At 39.5% G+C, this 20,130-nt stretch overlaps 1 protein-coding gene and 1 pseudogene across 1 annotated transcript; one reads left to right on the top strand and one right to left on the bottom strand.

Moving 5' to 3' along the window:
- Window positions 1–10,856: 10,856 nt before the first annotated feature.
- Window positions 10,857–16,235, bottom strand: LOC115729140 (negative regulator of systemic acquired resistance SNI1-like). The gene is made up of 15 exons (XM_030659590.2): window positions 16,017–16,235; window positions 15,786–15,852; window positions 15,403–15,496; window positions 15,248–15,331; window positions 15,081–15,170; window positions 14,376–14,447; window positions 13,555–13,636; window positions 13,419–13,468; window positions 13,010–13,222; window positions 12,867–12,937; window positions 12,702–12,771; window positions 11,801–11,866; window positions 11,481–11,633; window positions 11,253–11,389; window positions 10,857–11,084 (listed from the first exon to the last, which is right to left on the bottom strand). The coding sequence occupies exons 1-15, from the start codon at window positions 16,144–16,146 to the stop codon at window positions 11,012–11,014; spliced, it is 1,452 nt and encodes a 483-aa protein (XP_030515450.2). The 5' UTR covers window positions 16,147–16,235; the 3' UTR covers window positions 10,857–11,011.
- Window positions 16,236–17,111: 876 nt separating this feature from the next.
- Window positions 17,112–18,516, top strand: LOC115729139 (annotated as a pseudogene).
- The last annotated feature ends 1,614 nt before the right edge of the window (window positions 18,517–20,130 follow it).

Here is a 20,130-nt window from a genome sequence, read left to right as displayed (position 1 = left end):
GATCATTCGCTCTTTGGTTCTCTTGGAAGATGCCACTTCTCGTCCATCTTCTAGGCGTGTACTTCGCTTTGTTGGTTCCTCTTCTTGTTTGGCCACTTGTTTGGCCTTTTCTTTCCCCCTCTAGCTTGCTAGTCTTTTGGCTCTGGCCCCTCTCTTGGGTGTATTTTGCAACCAGTCAACGTTGAACTCTCCATGGCACCCTATGTGCCATGTTGAGTTCATAGCTTCAGTGCCTGGTTTTTTTGTATCTAGCTTTTGAAAGATCAATACATACTTACCTTACCAAAAAAAAAAAAAAAAAAATCTAGTAAAACTAGTCTAAATCTAATTTCTATTTTTTTTTTTGGAATTTTCTAGAATTTTTAATTTTAAATTGTATTTTTTATATGTATATTTTATTATATATTATTTTAATTATTTGTTTTATTTCTTTTTATTTCCTTTCTTGATTTTTTTTAATCCTTTTATTCTTTATTTTATCTAAATCGGGTCGGATGACCCGACCCACTCCACTAGCATCCGACCTCGACCTTAAGGGTCCGAGTTGGTCTAAAGCTTGGACCCGCCTTAAGGCCCGACTCGAAAATGAACCTGTTTTAGGCCCAAATTCATTCAATCTATTCACAATAGGAAGCACAAACTCCAAGGGCCTCCGTGTCTGATTTCTCCACCCCGCGATCGACATGTGATGTGTGAGACATCCGACAAACAATGAATGATATTAACAAACGGTAGATTAATGTTTTTAGCGTAAATTCGTTCTAGGCTCTTTCCTCATTATTAATTTATTTGTGGATTTAAATCAAATTAATATGATTGAAATAATCATAAAGATGATAGTAAAATATATACAGTTAATATACGTGTCCCAACTTATCGGAATTCTCTATTTCTTAAGTCAGCGTGTTGTGTCATGTTGCTATCACGTGTCGGTGTTACTTAGTTATTAACTCTTTAGCCCAATTACTACCCGACTCAATTCTTGAGTAGGCGTACAGTGTTGTGTCGCTATCGCGTGTGGGTGCTACTTAGCTATAAACTCTTTGGCCCAATTACTACCCGACCCAATTCTTCAGTAGGCATGCCAATTCTAATTTTTTTATTTTTATTTTCTGGATCATCTTCTTCCTCGCACACCTTCTTCCTACGTAGCATTTCCGAACTAATTAGCTACAAATCGGTTTCATCGATCAATCTTTGAGTACTCGGTTTCCGAGAAAAAGAAGAAAACATATTATAAAGGGAAGCGTTACCTGATTCGATGGCGAGGAAAGGTCGCCGGAATCACTGACGGCGGTGGACCTTGGCTTGGCTACCGTCTCGGTCGCCGACACTCTCTCGCTCGCTTCAGCAACAACAAAAGACCAACCTCTCCTTTCATTCGGGCCTAAAACAAGACAAAACGTTGGAGAAAACCGGCCCAAATGTGGGCAATTCAATGGGCTTACCAGGCTTATATCTTTTTTTTTTTTTTTTTTGTGGTAGCATCGCCTAAGTAGATCTTGCCGATAAGAATGAAGGACAAAGAGTCTTAGGAAAAAGCTAATGGTATTTGGAGATAAACAGACAATCCAATTTAACGGTAGCGAAGGGTAGGTGTATGAAGATAACATACTTGTATCGAACATAACTCACTGCTGAATGCAATATGTATACCTGTACATCCGGTGTATATATAAATAACATTTGATAATTCAGAACATAACCAACCAAGCACAATATACAAAACTTGTCGACGGCTTAGCTAGAGAAGCATTGAAAGTGATTGTTTTCTTCTTTTTCTAAAAGCAGAACTCGTTAGGTGAAAGATGCACGAACCCCGACAGATGAATTTGGTGGATCCTATATATAAAAAACAAGGGAAAGGGGGACAAGAGGGCATGTGTTTGACTCAAAATTTCAATCTGCTTATAGTATTTTTTTTTTAGTCCTCATTTGCGTTAAAGTTGAAGCAGACAAAATTATAATGACATAATCAAGTGAAAGTATAGGAGTGACGATTGAAAGTTCAGAACGAAATACTTATTAATTTCAGAATTTAGAACGTTTATACAATTTTCCCTAAACTGAAAGTAGACATAAAGGATGACTGTTGGGAATGTGGGTCCCAAGAATATAGGTCCTACCTTGGACTCATCAAATGTGATAAATTCAGTTTAGGACATGTGTAGCGTTTACTGGATATTTACAGGTGGAAGATACTGTCATTATCGTTATCATCGATTATTTTTCGCAATTAAGGAGGATAAGATACAAGAGAAAAACTAATCAAATCAAACCACTGAAATCCACACGATGAGGACGCTATTACTATAGTTGCTTTCCTCCAAATTTTTTTTTTCAAACTTGTAGAAAACGTTGACTTTTCTTAATGTTATGAGACCAGAGTTTCCTGTAGATATCGTGTCGTTGAGATTTTATGATAGAGTTTAAATAATACGTGGTTTATGACCTCTAGCAATCTTATACATAGCCAAATTAGGGTGCCATACACGGAATCTAGTAACGCAGTCAGTGGAGTAGAAGAACTTTTCACCAGCGGCTTTAATAGCCATGTAAGCTTCAGTTTTTAAAGCAGGTTAAGAGCCATGCATACTCGTAGGATAGTTGAAGGGTTAATTCCCTAAAAAAAAAAACCATCAATTTTAGATTTAATTCAATTCTATTCCGATTTTTTTTTTTTTTTTTGTCTAACAAAATCCACAACCTTCACTTTAGTCCTAAATCTGCATGCGTAAAAAAATCACTACTAGTTCTTTTTTTTTTGGTACCTATATGTATATGCATAAAAGACATGCATCCTCGGTCAATCCCAAACCCAGCAAACTATAACTCTATAGCAGCTATGTCGCTGATTATTTGTACTCTCTTTTCAGGTTTATTTTCAATGAAATCTTTACAAAGCAAGCATTGTCGAGAGAAGACTTGGGGGCGTGGTGATGTGGCATCACGGCAAAGGGATTGGTATCCTGAAAGTACAAAGAGATCATCTAAATCGCTAATATTATGACGAGGGGCCATTTCAGTTTGATTTGATTTAACCAAAATGAGCCGAACCACAAAAAGAAATTTTATTTTTTTATTATCTGAATCGAAAACCGAACCGAATCGAATATGTGTTTGGTTCAACTAGGTTTTCATTTCTGATTTCGATTTGATTTGACACCCGTAGCTATGACAATGATGTAGGTTAATAGTTCATGAAATAAGAATCATAAGATAAACGAAACAATTCGACAATTTGTAGAATGCCCATTGTAAATTTACTAAAGCCAAAGCTTTTCCCAAAGCCAAAGTTACAGGTACAGCCAAGGAAAAAGTGTTTATTTCCTAAACTCTCTTAAATTGATAAAAGTGTTTATTGGATAAGCACCAGAAGCAAACTTCCTCCATAACGTCATCTCCCCATATTTCTACTTGTCAAAAACAGCAAGCGAGCAAACATATCAAGCGGACCTTATCTGACAATCTGGCCAAAGGGTTTGATGTGAAGTCTTCTCCAGTTAGTTCATTATACCCAACTAAAATGGCATAGTGTTTGATCTAATTTGGCTGCTGAATATTCCTCTCTGAGAGTCCCAAAGGTTACACATTCCTTCTTCTAAAGCTATTTTTTCTCTTCAACTGATCTTCCTGATCAGGATGAGCATCCTCTATATCTAAATCTTGGAGATCTCTCAAACGTTGAAAATAGGAAATTCCAGCATTATAGGAAAATACCGCACGCGTGCACGAGGAATAAATTCCAACTCGCACGTTGAATTAGTTATAATGCAGATCTTCTCAAATCTTCTCAAATCAGTCAAGATTGATTGATATTAGCAGTGATGGCACGTCAATGACAGACGGGGAGGAGAAGAGAGATTGGAAGTGTAAAATCAGTAAGGAGAAGAGGAAGGATTCGAGAAGATTTGAGCTCTAGTGAAGAGGACGGATTTCGTTTTCTCTTTGAACTGATTTGAGAAGATTTGAGAAGATCTGCATTATAACTAATTCAATGTGCGAGCTGGAATTTATTCCTCGTCCACGCGTGCGGTATTTTCCTATAATGCTGGAATTTCCTATTTTCAAGCCCAAAGAACCTAACCATCGAGGCCAGGTCGGTACCTAGAATTGGTTAGTCGAATGCTGCTTCACTGGCCTTTCTCTTTTCTTGGCTGTAGAGCAAACAACGTAACGTCACACGTTGCACTAACCTCTACTCTAGCTTGAACTCAATCTTTATGATGCGATCCCCAACTACGGACCGGTCGGTGAAGCAGCATTCGACTAACCTCTTCTTTGAAATAGAAGAATGTCGCGTAGAATTGAAGGCACGATCTCTATGCTTTGGTTGAGTTACTCTAACATCATAGCGTCAAAACCATTGCTTATTACTCCAATTTTTTTTGTTTCCCTGACCCCTTGGATTCAATTTGGATTAGGAGAATTACCGGAAAATTAAAAAAAAAGGGCCATGGTTGTATGGGAACAAAAAGTGGGCTTTTATGGTTGATTTGGTCTATTAATGTGAAAATCACGACAATCATACAGTCTAAGTTCCTCTCATATCATCCTATGTTGTTCACTTAGTAACCTCATTGTGATGTGACGTTGCCTGCTGTTCAAATCATTTTAGAACTTTCAGTTCTATAAAAAGTTTAGCTCCTTTGGTATAGGATGCTGTCCTTGTTAGGTTTATAGCTTTCTAGTCAACGAATTTACTTATAATTGTGATCATTTTGATTCTATTAGGAGTTTAAAAAGTTTTTAGCACGGTGGTGGGGATGAACATAAACAAAGAAGGAATCGCGAAACACGATGTGCAGGAAACTACGGGGAAATCATTTTAGCAAAAAGCAAAGCTACTCGGACATAGAAGCGAGACACACCCCTGCGGTCCTTTTCGTCGCAATCAATTCTCGTAGAGGAGAAAGAGATTCTTCACTGGATCAAATAGATATGTGTGTCTCACTTCGAATTTCGAGCAACTACGCTTTCCGTGAAAATAATTTCATCGTAGTTTCCCTCATGTTGCGTTTCCCAATTCCTTTTTTCTTTACACATATCTTGCTAGTTAACTTCGCCTTTGAAGAGGCCAAAGAGCATGAAGAATCTCCTTCTCTCCTCTGCAAGAATTGATTGCGAAGAAAAGGACGGCAGGTGTGTGTCTCGCTTCGAAGTCGAGGCAGCTTCGCTTTTCGCCAAAATGATTTCCTTGCAGTCCCCCACACATCGCATTTCGCAATTCCTTCTTTGTTTATGTTCATCCTCGCCATTGTGTTAAAAAGTTTTTAAAGTTCTAATAGAATCTAAATGATCACAATTATAAGTAAATTCGTTGCCTTGAAAGCTATAAACCTCACAAGAACAACATTCAATCGCAAAGGAGCTAAACTTATTAAGATTTTAAAGTTCTAAAATGATTCAAACAGCAGCAACCTCACTTCACCACGGGGTCACTAAGTTAACAACATATGAGGGACTTAGACCGTATAATCGTCGTGATTGTCACATTAATAGGCCATGCATCCATAAAAGCACACATTTTTGTTCCCATACAGCTATCACTTTTTTTTCCGCAAATTCTCCTAAAGCACATTCAATCCAAGTAGTCGGGAAACAAATTATGGAGTAACAAGCACTGATTTTGACTCTACGGATGTTCATGTAACTCAACCAAAGCACAGGGATTGTACCTTCAATTCTGCGCGATATCTTTATATTTCAGAGAAGAGATTAATCAAATACTGCTTCATTGACCTGTCGGTAGTTGAGGATCGCAGCATAAGGATTGAGTTCGAGCTTGGAATAGCGAGTGAGAGCTCTTCAAGAGAACTTCTTGCCATCATTGCACTTCATTATGTACACAGATTTGGTCAGGATCAGATTGAATCTCATCTTGGCCCTATCGACATCGGCATATGCTTGTTCACCACTGTTGTACTAAAAAAAACCTGCGGTTACATAACGTCAGGATGAGCAATATGACTTTCTGAATCTACAAAACAAATTTATAGGATCACCTCTCTACGACTGCCGCGGTGTAAGACTGCATGTTTTGATAATATAAGCACCTGAATCAAACAATGGATAGAATAACTTCAACTCACTGGCAACATGTCCAGTATCTTGGAAGGTTCTCGGTAAAATTTATACAGCAAAAGGCACGGACAAACCGCCGAGCTTTTGGCAAGAATATTTTTCCATAACCCAAACAATTTCTTACCTTCAGAATGAACAATAACTGCCCCCACGAGGCGATCTCTGCGATTTCGATGGCTGGATCAAGTTCACGCCCTCCCTTCCCCTCGTAATCCCTCTGATGCTATCTCCATCTCCTGAGAGCTCAGCTGGTGCTTGCAGAAGCACCGTGTCTGCGGAGAAGGGCGTCAACCAGGAACCAGAAAGCACCGTGTCAGTGGAGGTGAGCATCGATGGGCGAGGTCCGGTGGCCGAGTAACTTTGAGTCCCAACATGCCCACCCACTGGCACCTGATAGGCGCTACCGCCGAAGCCACCCTTCTTCACATGGTCGCCAGGCTTTCTTGTTTCCTGGAGGACTCATCCGGTCTTCTCCGCGAAACACAGAGCTGCCGCAAGTGCTAGCCGAGATCTCAGGAATGGAGACGGCAGGGAAAGGGAATCGCAGGGATCGCCTCGTTAATCGGATGGTGATGCCCATGCGCTTCTTTTCTTTTCCATCAGATGTACGTTGTAGAACCTCGAGCATCCCATCTAGGTCCACATTTGCATGGCTAGACTTCGTTGATTTCATTTCATCATGCGACCTATCGAGTCAAAGCTTAGAATGTCAGGATCATTTTTCTTGTTGAACATTGTTTAAGATTCTGATGTGATCCAGTTCAAAACAGGCAAGAACCGAGACAGGTTTAATGGTCTACGAGAAACACAGAACATCAAACATGTAGTGATCTATCTTCTATTGGCTTCTAAGCAAACAATAATCAAAGCATTCATTCATCAACGTATGAGCGTCTTATCCACTATGATATCCTATATGCATTTGACTTCATCAAAGTTCAAACTACATAAGTTAGAGATGAACTCTTTGACCAAAAAAAAAAAAAAATTAGAGATGAACTCACCAATCCGACGATTAAACTAGCGATCCGGCCACCATTTCCCTCCTTGGGAACTGGACAGATAGGCCAAGGAACACTCACCACGACTCAGAGGGTGCGCACTCGAGTCAATGATTCCAGATTACATCCTCTCCGGTACTGCCATTGAACATCGACAGGCCTTGGTTACCAAATGGAAGCGAAGCGGAGATGATGGTAATGGTGCAAGATGAAGCCGCGATTCCCACCTCTCAGTTGCGAAGCAAGGGAAAACAGAGTACCTCGGACGATCCTTCGAGACGGCGTTCAATGGCGAGCGAATACCAGGACCTAGGTAAAACACACATCCGAAATCCTCTAACGAAAACCAGTGAGAGAGACCAACGTCACCAGAGGCAGAAGACTGATGGCGCTGATGAGAGGAAAAAGAACGATGTTCTGGGTTGCTTGATGCTTCTAGGGAGAGAGCCGGTTCAGAGAGAGAGAGAGATCCCCATACCCTCCGTCTGCCCTTTTTCTCATGACGTCCCATGAACGTTTTTGGCACCAAAGGAAACGACGCCCTCCATCTCCCCTCTCTTGCCTTGCGGCCGCCACCTTCTTTTCTTCTTTTTGCCCAAAAGTTGAAAAACTATGTAGGTTTTACTTAGGGTTTCGCGCGATTTTGAAAGGTAAGCGCTCAAATCCTCCTATGTCAAGCATGATATTCTCAATGACCAATCGGCTCTTGAAATTTAATTTTTTTGATCGGGATCTGATGTCTTTTAAAATTTATAGGGATCTCGGATCTTGAATCTCGAAATTTATAATTTTTAACCATTGGAAAAATTCAGGTGTAAACAATCTCGAGAAAAATCTTAGTTTTGTGTGTATATCCCCCTCTCATATCCCTCATTCCACACTTTTCTACCCCCCAACTGCGTCAAAAAACCTGTTAGAGTCTTCTTGACAGAATTGATCCCCTTTTATTTGCTTATTATTTTTTTATTTACTTACTTTTTTCATTATCTATCTTTTTTCTCTTTTTTACAATAAAAAAAAATTATTTTTTATTTTTATGTTATATATTTTTCGACTAACTAGTGACACATGCACTGTCGGTCAAGTTGTTTTCGTAATTTTGTGATTCTTATAAAAAAAAAATTTATTATCTTATGTTGTATCAATTTTGTTGTTTTATTAATTTCTCTTTAGTTGCACAAAGTGTAAAATTTGGTCAAAACTGGTGATCAGTAATATAATATGGACATGTCATGAAAGTATTAGAGAAGAGATACGGCACAACAACATTAGTCTCAAATTTCATCTAATTAGCTAAGAAGATTGAATATGGTTGGTCATTCGCTCTCTCACTCTAATAAATGAAGAGGCTTATAATAGAAATTTTTTGTGCTCCCTCACCTACCTCCAAAACTATTTTTCACGGCCCTTTGATGCACTTCTATCTTGTGTTGAATTTGCGTGCACAACTATTTAGACTTAAAGTTTAAGAGAATATAATATACCGGAATTAAGATAAATATGCATGCATGTCGTACAAAGAAAAATGTAATTTGTATGAGCAAACCAGGACATTTCTGTTTACAAGGTAGTTTTAATCATTGTAATGTAATTAGGAATTTTGATTGATCACATTAGAATAATAATCTGTTTCTTTTAAACTTAGATATTCAGTTCTCCACGTGCAAGGCGACATTTTCGAGCTTTGACTTTTAAGGGCGTCCGATTTGTTAGACCTCAAGGACTTTTTCTGGAAAATCTGTTGCTGTTGGTAAATTTTTTTAATGAACTTGGTAAAATCCTAGTTAGAACAGTAACTTCGAATAAATGAAGTAAGTAACTTCTACTTAGCACCCCTAAATCTCAGTGTTTGCATTTCGTTTTCTCTAACTACATTATTGATTTCAATTCAAGTATAGCTTCCCTATTCTATTTTCACCTGTTCCCTATTCCTTCATTGTTGCACTCAATCCATCATCAAACTCAGCAAAAATGGTGACTAAAATCCATATGTCAACAAAGACCGATAAAAACTTCATGATTTCATCCTCATTTTTCCTTTTTCTCTGTTTTTATTATTATTATTATTATTTTGACAAGTTGCATTGTCTAGAGAAAGCGACACAGGACTTCAAGACTAGCCTTTTGATCCGGGCTCAGCCGAACTTTTAGATCAGAAGCCCCATTGCTCGCAGCCATGACTCCAGATGTGGAACTCATGGCCAAAAGCTGCTGGAGTGCCGCGAGCAACATGGCTTGTTAGTCGCCAACGACCGTGGATGACCAGATCCTAAGATATATTTGCGTGCATTCCTCTTTTCTATTTTTGGTTCCTTGTTCCAATAGTTGTTTATTGTCTGAGGATGCTTTCTTCTTAAGTATTGTTTCTCGTTATGATTTGTAGGTCAACCTAGTTAACGTTGGACCAGTCACCATGCAGCTCAATTCATTGCAATCAACCAGGTGAATGTGATGTAAATATTGGTGATTTAAGCGGCATTAGTAGAGAACCCTTTAAAGTATCTGCTGTTGAAGCTGACAAGACATTGTCATCATCAATCATTTTCAGGAATGCCCAGTCTGCAGCCGGCGGGTCGGGAAAGTAGTTATGTTGGATGATATCCATGAACCTCACAAATCTCAAATTGTAGAATTCTTTGAACGTAATGGCAGTAACGATGTGATCAGTGAAAATACACCCTCACTGAACTTACTGGGTTTTGTCCGGCATTGCGTGAACTCTTTCTGTATGACCTAGTAGAATAGGTGAAGTGTATAATGCACTTGATAATACAATAAGCTTCATTCGTGGCAATGGGTTGTACCGGGTGACTTCTGTACTCAGTAGGTTTCTCGGCTCAAAAGTTTAAGATGCTTGCCCAGGCACTAAAGTGATGCCCTTCGGTTTTCCCAAAAAAGGACTAAAGATGTATGCAATAATAGGGCATGCACCCCCATAATATTGTATGGTGCCCGCCGTCCAGTTTACCAGGATTTGGTTCCTCTGAGCCCAGGGTCCTGGCCCCCAGTCCCAGCGGCCCCAATTGCGGACTCCTCGAAAAGTAATTTATATCTTCTGTAGTATACTCGTTTGTCGACTCAAAAGGTTTTAGAAGGGACAAACCGAAGGATCAAACTGATGCTTTTCATTTCTTGAAACAGGACTTTACAAGTGCGTGCACACTCATAGATCATAACAAGGCACAATATCTACATGTACCGGTTGCCTGACCATGCATGGGTCCCCCATGGCCAGACCCAGGTCTTGGCTCCTGGACCGAAATTGCCTGAAGGCTGGACCTGGGTCACTGCTTGCCGGACCGGAGACTTGCCTGTGGACCTGTGCACCTAAGGTTGATCCCACTTTAAAAGCATATCATGAAATTTCTCAGCTACATATGCCGATGAACGGACTCATGCTGGGACTTATTTTCCGTAAAAAATTTGTTCGATGAGAATATTTTTCATTGGAAAGCAATTTTATGGGTACAAGAAGGCAATATCACCGAGATTCCGTTTCAATTTTGTACACCTGGTTCAAGACTTTTAGATTTTTAGAACATGGGATGGAAGGACCAAATTAGGTGGAAAAGAAAGAAAAATTAATAAGCTTGAACGAGGGAACACAATTTAGTATGAGGACCATATCCCAAATCGTTGCTAGATAAGGGACCAATTTGTTACTGCATCCTTAAACCTGTCAACTGAAAAAATGTATAGACTGAAACGCAAAAACCATCGTTTGAGATTCTTCTCTAAACTGCAACGATAAGGCAATTCAAAGGGAAAGTGACTGTTCAGGCATAATTAGAAGGCATAATGCCAACATGAGAGGTACTTCATATGAATTTGTCCAAGTCGAGAATATAGCAAAAATGGCGAGATCACCTGTTGATAGAACTCTTCAGAAAGTCTTGAGGAGTGATACAGGGCAATTCTGTTCATTGCTACGACTTGATTGACAGGATGGCAGTGGCTACAAACAACGCTTCTTTCCCAGTTGGTAAGATGTCCATCTGCCTGTCCATGAAAGTTGCGCAGTCGACAATGAGGATGACTGTAGCATTTAGACAGTGATAACTGTGGTGCTATAGTCATTTGACTTTGACTCTGTTCATTTATAATGAGATGCATGCAGATGAAAATTGAAATGGAAGCTATTTCAGCTAAACCTAAGGAGATGCTTACTCATCCATTTTTTTTAAGCCATCAAAAGCAGAGATCATATGCTTGCATATTTCCATCAAGGAGCAGTCTACGACATCTCCGTCGGACTTGAAAACATCCTCAGCAGAATGAGATTTGCATGAAAGAGCCAACTGGGCCTGAAGGATATCCATGAAAAGAAAGAAAAATAATCAATATAATGCAAGACCTCAAGACATCTGTAGTGCGTATTTAGATCATATCCTTCACCTGGAAAGCATGAGCTAGGAGCAACTGGACTGTTTCTGCACCAATCTTCTTCATAATGCTTCTCAAGCTACTCCCGTTTGAGAGGCACTTCAAAACTCCACCAAATGTTGGATCATCAGTATAATCACTTGATCTTCGAGTACGAACAGAAGGCTGTCGATCAGGGGAAAGAAAAAGGGCATGCAGCTATCAAGGATGACAGGAGTAATTCATCCCTTAATTTGTCCATGAATAAAGCATGTCTAATGAAAATTTCTATTGAGGAAAGATAGAAACACTTCATCAAAGAATTGGCAGCAATCCTATGGTCCAAATCAAACCTTGGCAGTGTACTTAGAGAGATACTGCAAGATAAGCTCCAGCTTCCATTTTGGCTGATTAAAAACCTGAAATCAATTTTGTGAAATTAAACTCAATCTTCTAACAACCACTAAATTTAAAACGTTGCAATAGAGACATATGAACTGTCGTAATATCAGAACACAAAATATTGGGATATTCAGATAAACCATCCTCAAGTTTCATCTAACCATACTTTGCATCCTCTAGTTTCGAGATTTACATTTCGCACCTTAGTTTCAATATCCTAAACTTTGCACTTCAATATTTCAGAAAACCTACTCTGCACCTCACATTTGCCTATGGTGTTAGACCCCAAGGTGTCAAGTATTAGGTCCTTTCAAAACTCTAGTGTGCAAAGAGTAAATATTGAAACTAGAGGGTGCAACATGTAGATTTAAAATTAGGAAGTTCATAATTGTTTTTTCAATTGTCCCTAGAACTTTTCATGAAGGTGAGTCAATACACATCCACTAAAGAAGAAATATAACAATATTTGCCTTACTGCAAGTTTTATGATTTTCCCTTTACTAGATAAGAAAAGTCCGGATGGTTTTTTTGAAGGTCTTGCTAACGAGTGCCCCCAAACACTCATTAAACATGCTCAATAAGGAAAAAGTCGATTTTCAGGACATTGATTGTGCATATCATGAGGATAGTCACTGCATCGGAAAGTGAAATATTTCTGTATCTAATTGCTTAACAAGTACCCTTTCTGACAAAATCCTTCTTCAGAAAGTTTGAGAGCTCTAGCATCCCAACTCTGCACACACCCCATCCCATTCCCCAACCAAAAGAAAGAAAAGAACAAGCAACACCCACAATACCACCCCAAATATGTCCATCCCTATGTGAGAGGTAGAGACAGTCCTATATTGGTACCTGAAGATATGGAGACAGGATCTCATTATTGTATAACAGTTCATCTAGTATTATCTCCAGCAATGGAGTTCTGCACTGAATCCAACTGTTAATGCATTCTTAAAGGTAAACGGAATTACCATACAAAGGTGGTTTATAAGGTGATTAAAACTAGGAAACATGTACCTAAAACCATCAGCTCTTGTCGTACAGCCTTTCTTATCTGCTTGGTTTTTCAACACATCAAGCTCCATAATCTAAAAGAACACAAGTCAGCACCTCATGTAGAAAGCATTTCTCTAAGTCCCCATACAGTAAAAAACAATTACCATTGTCATAAGTTTCTGCATAGCCGTGCAAGTGTTGTCCACAGCTTCAAGTGATGCAATTACCAACGAAGTGTCACAAACTTTGGATGACTTGGCCTCTGAAAACTCTGGAAGCATAAGATCATTACCAAATCCAGTGCAAAGTTGCCGCAACTCACACAAAACAGATGGGCAATCCTTCATCAAGTTCCTGTAGCTGAATCTTCTTGAGCACTACACAGACGGCAATGCATAATAATTGACTGTCCTTGCACAAGATTTTACGAGATAATATCCCTTCCCCTACCAATACTGCATTGTCGAACAGAGGATTTTTTTCTCTCTCTAAAAGACAAATTAGAACATGCGCAAATGAAGACATTGCTATTGTTGCCATAAAAAGAAGTAATTTAGCAGATACAGAAAATACCAAAAGCATGCTCAGCGAAGACTCCCTTATGACAGTCCAATCCATGGTTTCTGCAATAGCGTCTAGTCTCTTAAGCCTTCACTGTGGGGCACAAATGCACAAATTATCAGGATTACAATGAGACAGGACATCTTACCTCTATAAAAATAGCTGCGAGATGAAAAATCTCCTTCAAGAAAATTGATGAGATACTGGAGCAATAACATATTTCTGAGAGACTGCAGTCAAAAAGACAAGGAAAACCAATATTTTTAAAGCTATAGAGAACCTGTTATGGCATTAGACACAAAAATTACACTTGGAGTAGAGCCATAGAGAACAACAATAAATTGGTCTCTGGCATAAACAGCAAAGAGGACTGAGTAGTCAGGATACTGGAACGGATATAAGTATTTAAGATCAGTAACAGTGAAGTGTGACTGTCATCAAATAAATTCTAGAGCAGGAGACATTTACCAGAAAGAGTATACTGTGTCATTAAAGATTGTTTTGGACTAATTACCTCCATTTTCCCTTTTTAACCAGAGTTTCTAAATAGTGACTAGCATAATTTTCCGACGATAGAAGGGGAAAGAATTTCTTGATCATTTGTAAATTTATCTTTAGCTCAACTTACAGATTCAGCTTTTAATTTTGCACACAAAAGTTCCACCAGAAAGAGGGTTTCAAGAAGATGCCTAAAGAATTAACAAGTAAGATACATGATGTGAAATAGATCAAGCTTTTCCTTTTTGTTCCTTTTGTTTTCCAGCTTTATGGAACTAAGCCAATTTATTATGAACAGCAGATGGATATACTTCACAGTTCACACTCTTCCCAGAATGGAATGGTTGGTAGACATACTACTAAATGCAACTTTGTAAGCATGATTTACCAACATGGCATACCATCTATTCACCAAAGCAAGAGAGTTCGGTTTAGTTGACATAGCACTGAAAATAAAACAGATAAGCAGACCTCCATGTCAACTACTTGATGATTTGTCCCATCCACCAGTGTAAATAGGCCTCGTATCAGAAGCTCAAAACCCTGCAGTGATGGATCGAAGAGCTTTGATTAACTATGGCAAGGTTTATGGACCACTTAAGAAGAAAAAACACCAGAAGGTTAACCAAGAACAAGGTCAATCACCACCAAGAGCCATGATAAAAGAACTCACATTTGCGATCATGAAAGTGCAAAGAACTCACATTTGCGATCATGCAGCACTTTCTATCGTCTACATGAAGTATGAAAAAAACGCTTTATTCTACTTAGTTCGTCCTCCGATTTAGAAAGAGTAAAAGAAAAACAGAAGGAGAGATTGCCACTATGTCCATCCAACCAGAACTGGGTTTTTATGAGAAATTGGAACATAATCATATATCTGTAGCCGGCTAGCATTTTTAATCTATCACATTCATATGCATGTTTACACGATTCAAGGTCTAGATATATCTACCGCTAAATGCATTTCAGTTCACAACTATCAGCGCCTCAAACCTACGGAAAGTGTTGAGAGCAACAATACAAAAGGAATGTTACTATTGTAACAGAAGATATCGCATAATCAATCAATTCCAAAGAAATGAAAATGGAACAGATTAGCCAGCATACACAAATTCAATCAGTTTAAAGTACTATAAAATGAATGTCACGAAGCATGTCTTAAATTCAACTCACAGGGGGGTCAAGAGGTCCACAAGGGTTTTTGTTAACTGCTGCTCTCCCACTAGTAGCACTGTCTGAAGCGAGAGACAAGGGAGACCAAGCCTGTTACAGAGGTGTTGCTTTAGCAATTGAGGGGGGAGAGAGAGAGAGAGAGAGAGAGAGAGAGAGAGTACTAATACCTCCTTTAGCACTTCAAGCTCAGGTTGAGCAGCTGAAGATGATTCAGATGTACGTCCAACAGATGAGAACACGCGAGGATAGCGCTTCAAATAGAGCAAATTCAGAACTTTGGTCATCCAAAATGAGTACATCAATATACAGAGAAGCCATTTACCTTTTCCAACTCGTTAAGAAGTTGGAAACTCGCCATGATAGATTGCAGCGATTCTCCAGTCCTGAGAATCCGAAAGATAGCCTCCAGCATTTTGCTGTTGCCACCAAATGAAAAGAAACTCACAATCAACTTAATGGGCAGCCAAAAACAAAGCATTAAATCGACAGAAAACCTCTGGTACTCATGAAAGGTAACGAGCGACGCAAATATAGTGCAAAGAAAGAAACCAAGCTGAACGACACACCAGACAGAATCAATAGGTGATTGCGAAGAACTAAAGTCTTCACAGTCGAGCTTAGCTTAACATTAACAATTTCAACATCTAGCACAACGACAATCACAGAGAGGGAGAGACAGAGACAGAGAGATCAATGGGGGATTACTTGGTCGGAGGAGTTCCATTTTCTGCAACGACTGAGGCACCGCGAACTGCTTCGAGGAAAGCAATGCCTAAAATTTTGCAATTTCCCAGAAACGAACAATCACAATCATCAATACTCAAGCTCGCACGCGAAGTCGAAACAAAAAACGCCGCCGATTTTCAAAACATGCAGGTGGAATCGTCAATCCAACAAAAGAAAGGCGTGAACTTTTCGGGAAGAGAACACACGTACGGTCGTCGTGAGAGTAGCGAGGGTCGCTGGACTCGAAAGCATCGAGGATCGCCAAGGTGTTCTCTTCGACGCCCGCTTTTAGTCTGACGCTCCTCTTGACGCTACCATCAGTGGCCTCGTCTCTCGCCATTGCCCGTTCCCCCGAAGCTTCTGGTCTTCTTGCTTGCAGAGAACTTTCAAACCCTAAAAATTGCTGAGAGAATGGGGACTGGAACTGATGACTGAAGCTTTTATGGTTCTCCCGCCATTGTTGTGTTGGACGTAGAAGAGGGTGGAATCGGGTCGACCCGATCTAACCAGATTGGTGCCCCGAATTTAAAAATAATAAAATGAAAAAAGAAGAAGGAAATTTCGCCTGTCGAATGTCCCCGATCTCAAGCTTTTATTAAGACACACGTACCTATGATTCGGTTGCCACGGAAATTTTGAAATCTGATGTACAAGGTTATTACGTGAACAGCGCGATAAGACCCACAAAATTAATAATGGAGATGGACTCGATCTATTTGTTTCTAGATCATGCAATAATTTCTCGTCATCCTACCTTGCTCTTCTTCTTATTTTCTATTTGTACAATCCCATGCCAATCCCTAGGCTATTAGTCCAAGAGAGGAGTCCACTAGGCCATTGGGCCTAAGACTTATTTCATGATCATTTAGTGCTAATTGAAGTTGAAAGAACATTTGCTATGAGATGGCACTAGTTGTTATTTCGAACAAATGTCAATTGTTGAAGATAAGTATAATTTCTCAGAAGGCACACTTCTTATGGGAGGTTGAGTAAGGACGAAATTTTCTCAATTTGGCATTTGATAATATAGAAAATCCAATCTTTCGCACCGAGCGTAATCCACATTTCAATACGGGCTCTTTAACCACTAAGCCAACCTCGGATTACGACTCCAAAACTTTTCCAACTTGCGAAGATCCGATCTCATCCTGGCACTTAAGCAAAAGTTGAACACATGAAAGTCCACAAAACCTTTCGCGGGTGTGACGGCGACATGCTTAAATACAGATGATAGTGTATGGTTTGATGGCCACACACTTCCCTTCATTCCAATCCATTATACATTGAATATGTGTCACCACAAATATGGATTGCGATGACTTTTTGAGCAACAAGCAAATCGGCTCCATTCATTTCTCTCAGCGATTCTATCGTTTAAGGTTTCATAAAGCGTGTACGCTTATTCTATGTGCTAGGAAGATACCTCAGCTTAACAGCAATTAACTTCCTTGAATGTTGAAATTACAAAACACAAAAATAAGCTAGAATGTCTGTTCCATTAAATGTTAAAGGAAGATACATAATAAGATATTGGAACCTTAAGAAGGAAAGTATCATTTAAGAAACCGCAAAACATGCTTATCACTCATCTCTCTCTCTCTTTCAGAATTACACAATCACAACTTAGTCATAATCCATTCATTGGCCAAAATGAGAAGACAAAACCCAGCTTTTGCAATTCAGATTAGCTTCTCTCTTACTCAACCCCACATTTCAAGTCCTTCTAATTCTCTCTTCCTTGTATTTTGAATCATGAATTAGCATTAAACACTCTTTGTTTCACACAAAGATGACATCTACACGTTCATTAAGCCTCAGAAATGATTGGATAGACCACAAAAGTCAAAGTGTGTTCACAAAGAAATTGTAAACCTTCATTGCTGCGTCCCAATACTCATAATCCCCATGAATTTAGCAGGTCGATGAACTGATGCACAAGTTTTTCCAGATGGATCCTCCATTAGTCAACCCCAAAACACGGACACATTTAAGCTGTCCTTGTCATATTTGGATTGCTCTACATTTCTCAATCCTAGATACAAATGCTCGCAATTCGATACCCAGCTTGAAAAATGGATGGAAACCTAAACCGCGCGGCATCGGAGGAAATCACCACCCGAAACGTGGGAACAACTGCCCGGTCTCGACGCGGGAAGAGGGTGGGCGGAGATGTTGCCAAGGCTGCCTAGTTTAGGCAGGTGGGTGTCGATGGGGTCCAAAGCCTGGGAGGAGATTCTAAGTGAGATCATCCCTGAATGGCTCAATCAGATGTTAAAGACAGGACAAGCGGCTCATGCTCCGAAGCTGAAGTGAATACCTCGGAGGGCAAGGAGGTGATTGCACGACACTATTTGGGAGTGAGGAGGTGGCCGTGGCGGAAGTACGCGGCTGAGATACGGGACTCGTCGAGAAAGGGGGCCCCTGTTTGGCTTGGGACGTTCGACACGGCGGAGGAAGCCGCTCTGTTTTACGGCAAGGCATCACTGAGAATTAGAGGGCCTAAGGCCTTTCTAAACTTCCCAATTGAGCAAGTTGCTCAGGCTACCATACACGAGGATTGCCAGCACAGATTGTCGGGTAATTTGGCCACGATCTGGCAAGAACGGGCAGTGATCACGCGTTTGCGAGCCACGGAGAGAAAGTCGTCAAGGCCGCAAAGAGGGCGAGGGAGTGGGACAGATTCGATGAATTTGACGTTGTGGAATTCTAAGATTTGGGGAATGATTTGTTGGATAGCACAGATGGTGAATTTTAATCGTCATTGAGATAGATTCTTTTGAAGTATCGTCGAGGATGTTTGTAAGATTTTGTTCGTCTCTGTCGCAAGATTTACCGTAAATTGTTCTTCTGATTCACTTACATTACGTTGCCAATGTGGTTGATCCAAACTAATCACTACTTTGAAAGGACTGATGGTGTGTTATAGTAAAGATGACACCAAATCTTCGGGAGATCGTAAAGCTCGGCTAGTAAATTACTTCGGCTCCATGAGATTAATTTCAAGCTTGAGCAATTTGAGCCCTCTGATTAGCTCGATCGCAACTTTGATAAATACTTTATTGAAATGGATTGAAACCTGAATAACGTACAATATATGCAATGTTAAACCTGGCTTCTGAGTCCAAGCTTAAATGAAATAGAATCTTGCTAACGCTCAACCTTGAAGTTGCATAATATTTTCTTTCGAGCTTGAAGTTTGAAAAATCAAGCGCAGTGTGAGCATTAATTCTTAAGCACGCAAGTCGATGGGGTGGAATTTTCACTTGGACAGATTTTTTTAGGTCAGGTTCGTCTGAACAATCTGATTGTGCTTCTGAAACTTTGTGTTGTTGGAATGACGTAGTTGTAACGAAAATATCCGAATAATTTAAGTGCAGTAAAATTTTCATTTATCAACAAGAAATGTACAAAATATAAATGTCACCCCCTTACGACGAATTATAATTTCTTGCATCGATTTAAACATTAATCATAGTGGGGAGAATTACCCCAAAAAAAAAATTTTAAACCCGTTATAATTATATCAATTTAATCACAAACCTTTTTATTTTTACCATTTGAGTCTTAACTATTTTGCAATTGTGTCAATTCAGTCAATTGGACATATTTTGGCAGGAAATTGCTGATATGGACGCCATCAGTCCTATGAGTTACGCAGGCACTAACGTGGATTATTTTTAATAATATTTAAATTTTTTTATAAAGTATTTATTGTTTCTTTAATTTTTTTTTCTTTTCTTTATCTTTCTTTTTTTTTTCTTCCCTCCCTTCTTGCCCCTAGCCGATTGCCAAACTGGCCAATGGCAAGGACCGGCGAGGTTGAAGCAAAAGTGAATCAGTTTGGGTAGATAAACTTTTTGGTATGTTCCATTCAATGAGAGTTGTCGAGAGAAGTATATCAAAAGTGACAAAAGTTATGTACGGTGCTCATTTTAGTGTCAAAATTTTTTTTCCGGATCACTTAAGTGCCAAGTTTTTTTAAAAACGATTATTCAAGTGCCAACTTCGATATGCTTGGTCAGAAATTCGATGTGGCATATTTTTTAATTAATATCTAAAGCCAATGTGGCTAAACGGAGGTCCAGTCAGCAATAAAAGAATATGAAAGTTAAAAAAAAATTCAAATTTAATTAGGCTAAAAAATAAAAATCAAAAAATCAAAATAAGCTTAAAAAATAATAATAATAAAAAGAAGATAGTTGCAAGCCCATGGGCGTGCCGAGTCACAGATCTCGGCCGTGTACTTCCCCTACGGGTGGCGCCGGACCCTTCGATAGTGCTTCTTCGCGATGCCACGGGACGGCTCGATGGTGCCACTGCCGCC

The sequence above is a fragment of the Rhodamnia argentea genome, chromosome 5, assembly GCF_020921035.1.
Source record: "Rhodamnia argentea isolate NSW1041297 chromosome 5, ASM2092103v1, whole genome shotgun sequence".
In the NCBI taxonomy this organism is placed as follows: domain Eukaryota; kingdom Viridiplantae; phylum Streptophyta; class Magnoliopsida; order Myrtales; family Myrtaceae; genus Rhodamnia; species Rhodamnia argentea.
This window is presented reverse-complemented; position numbering and strand designations above follow the sequence as displayed.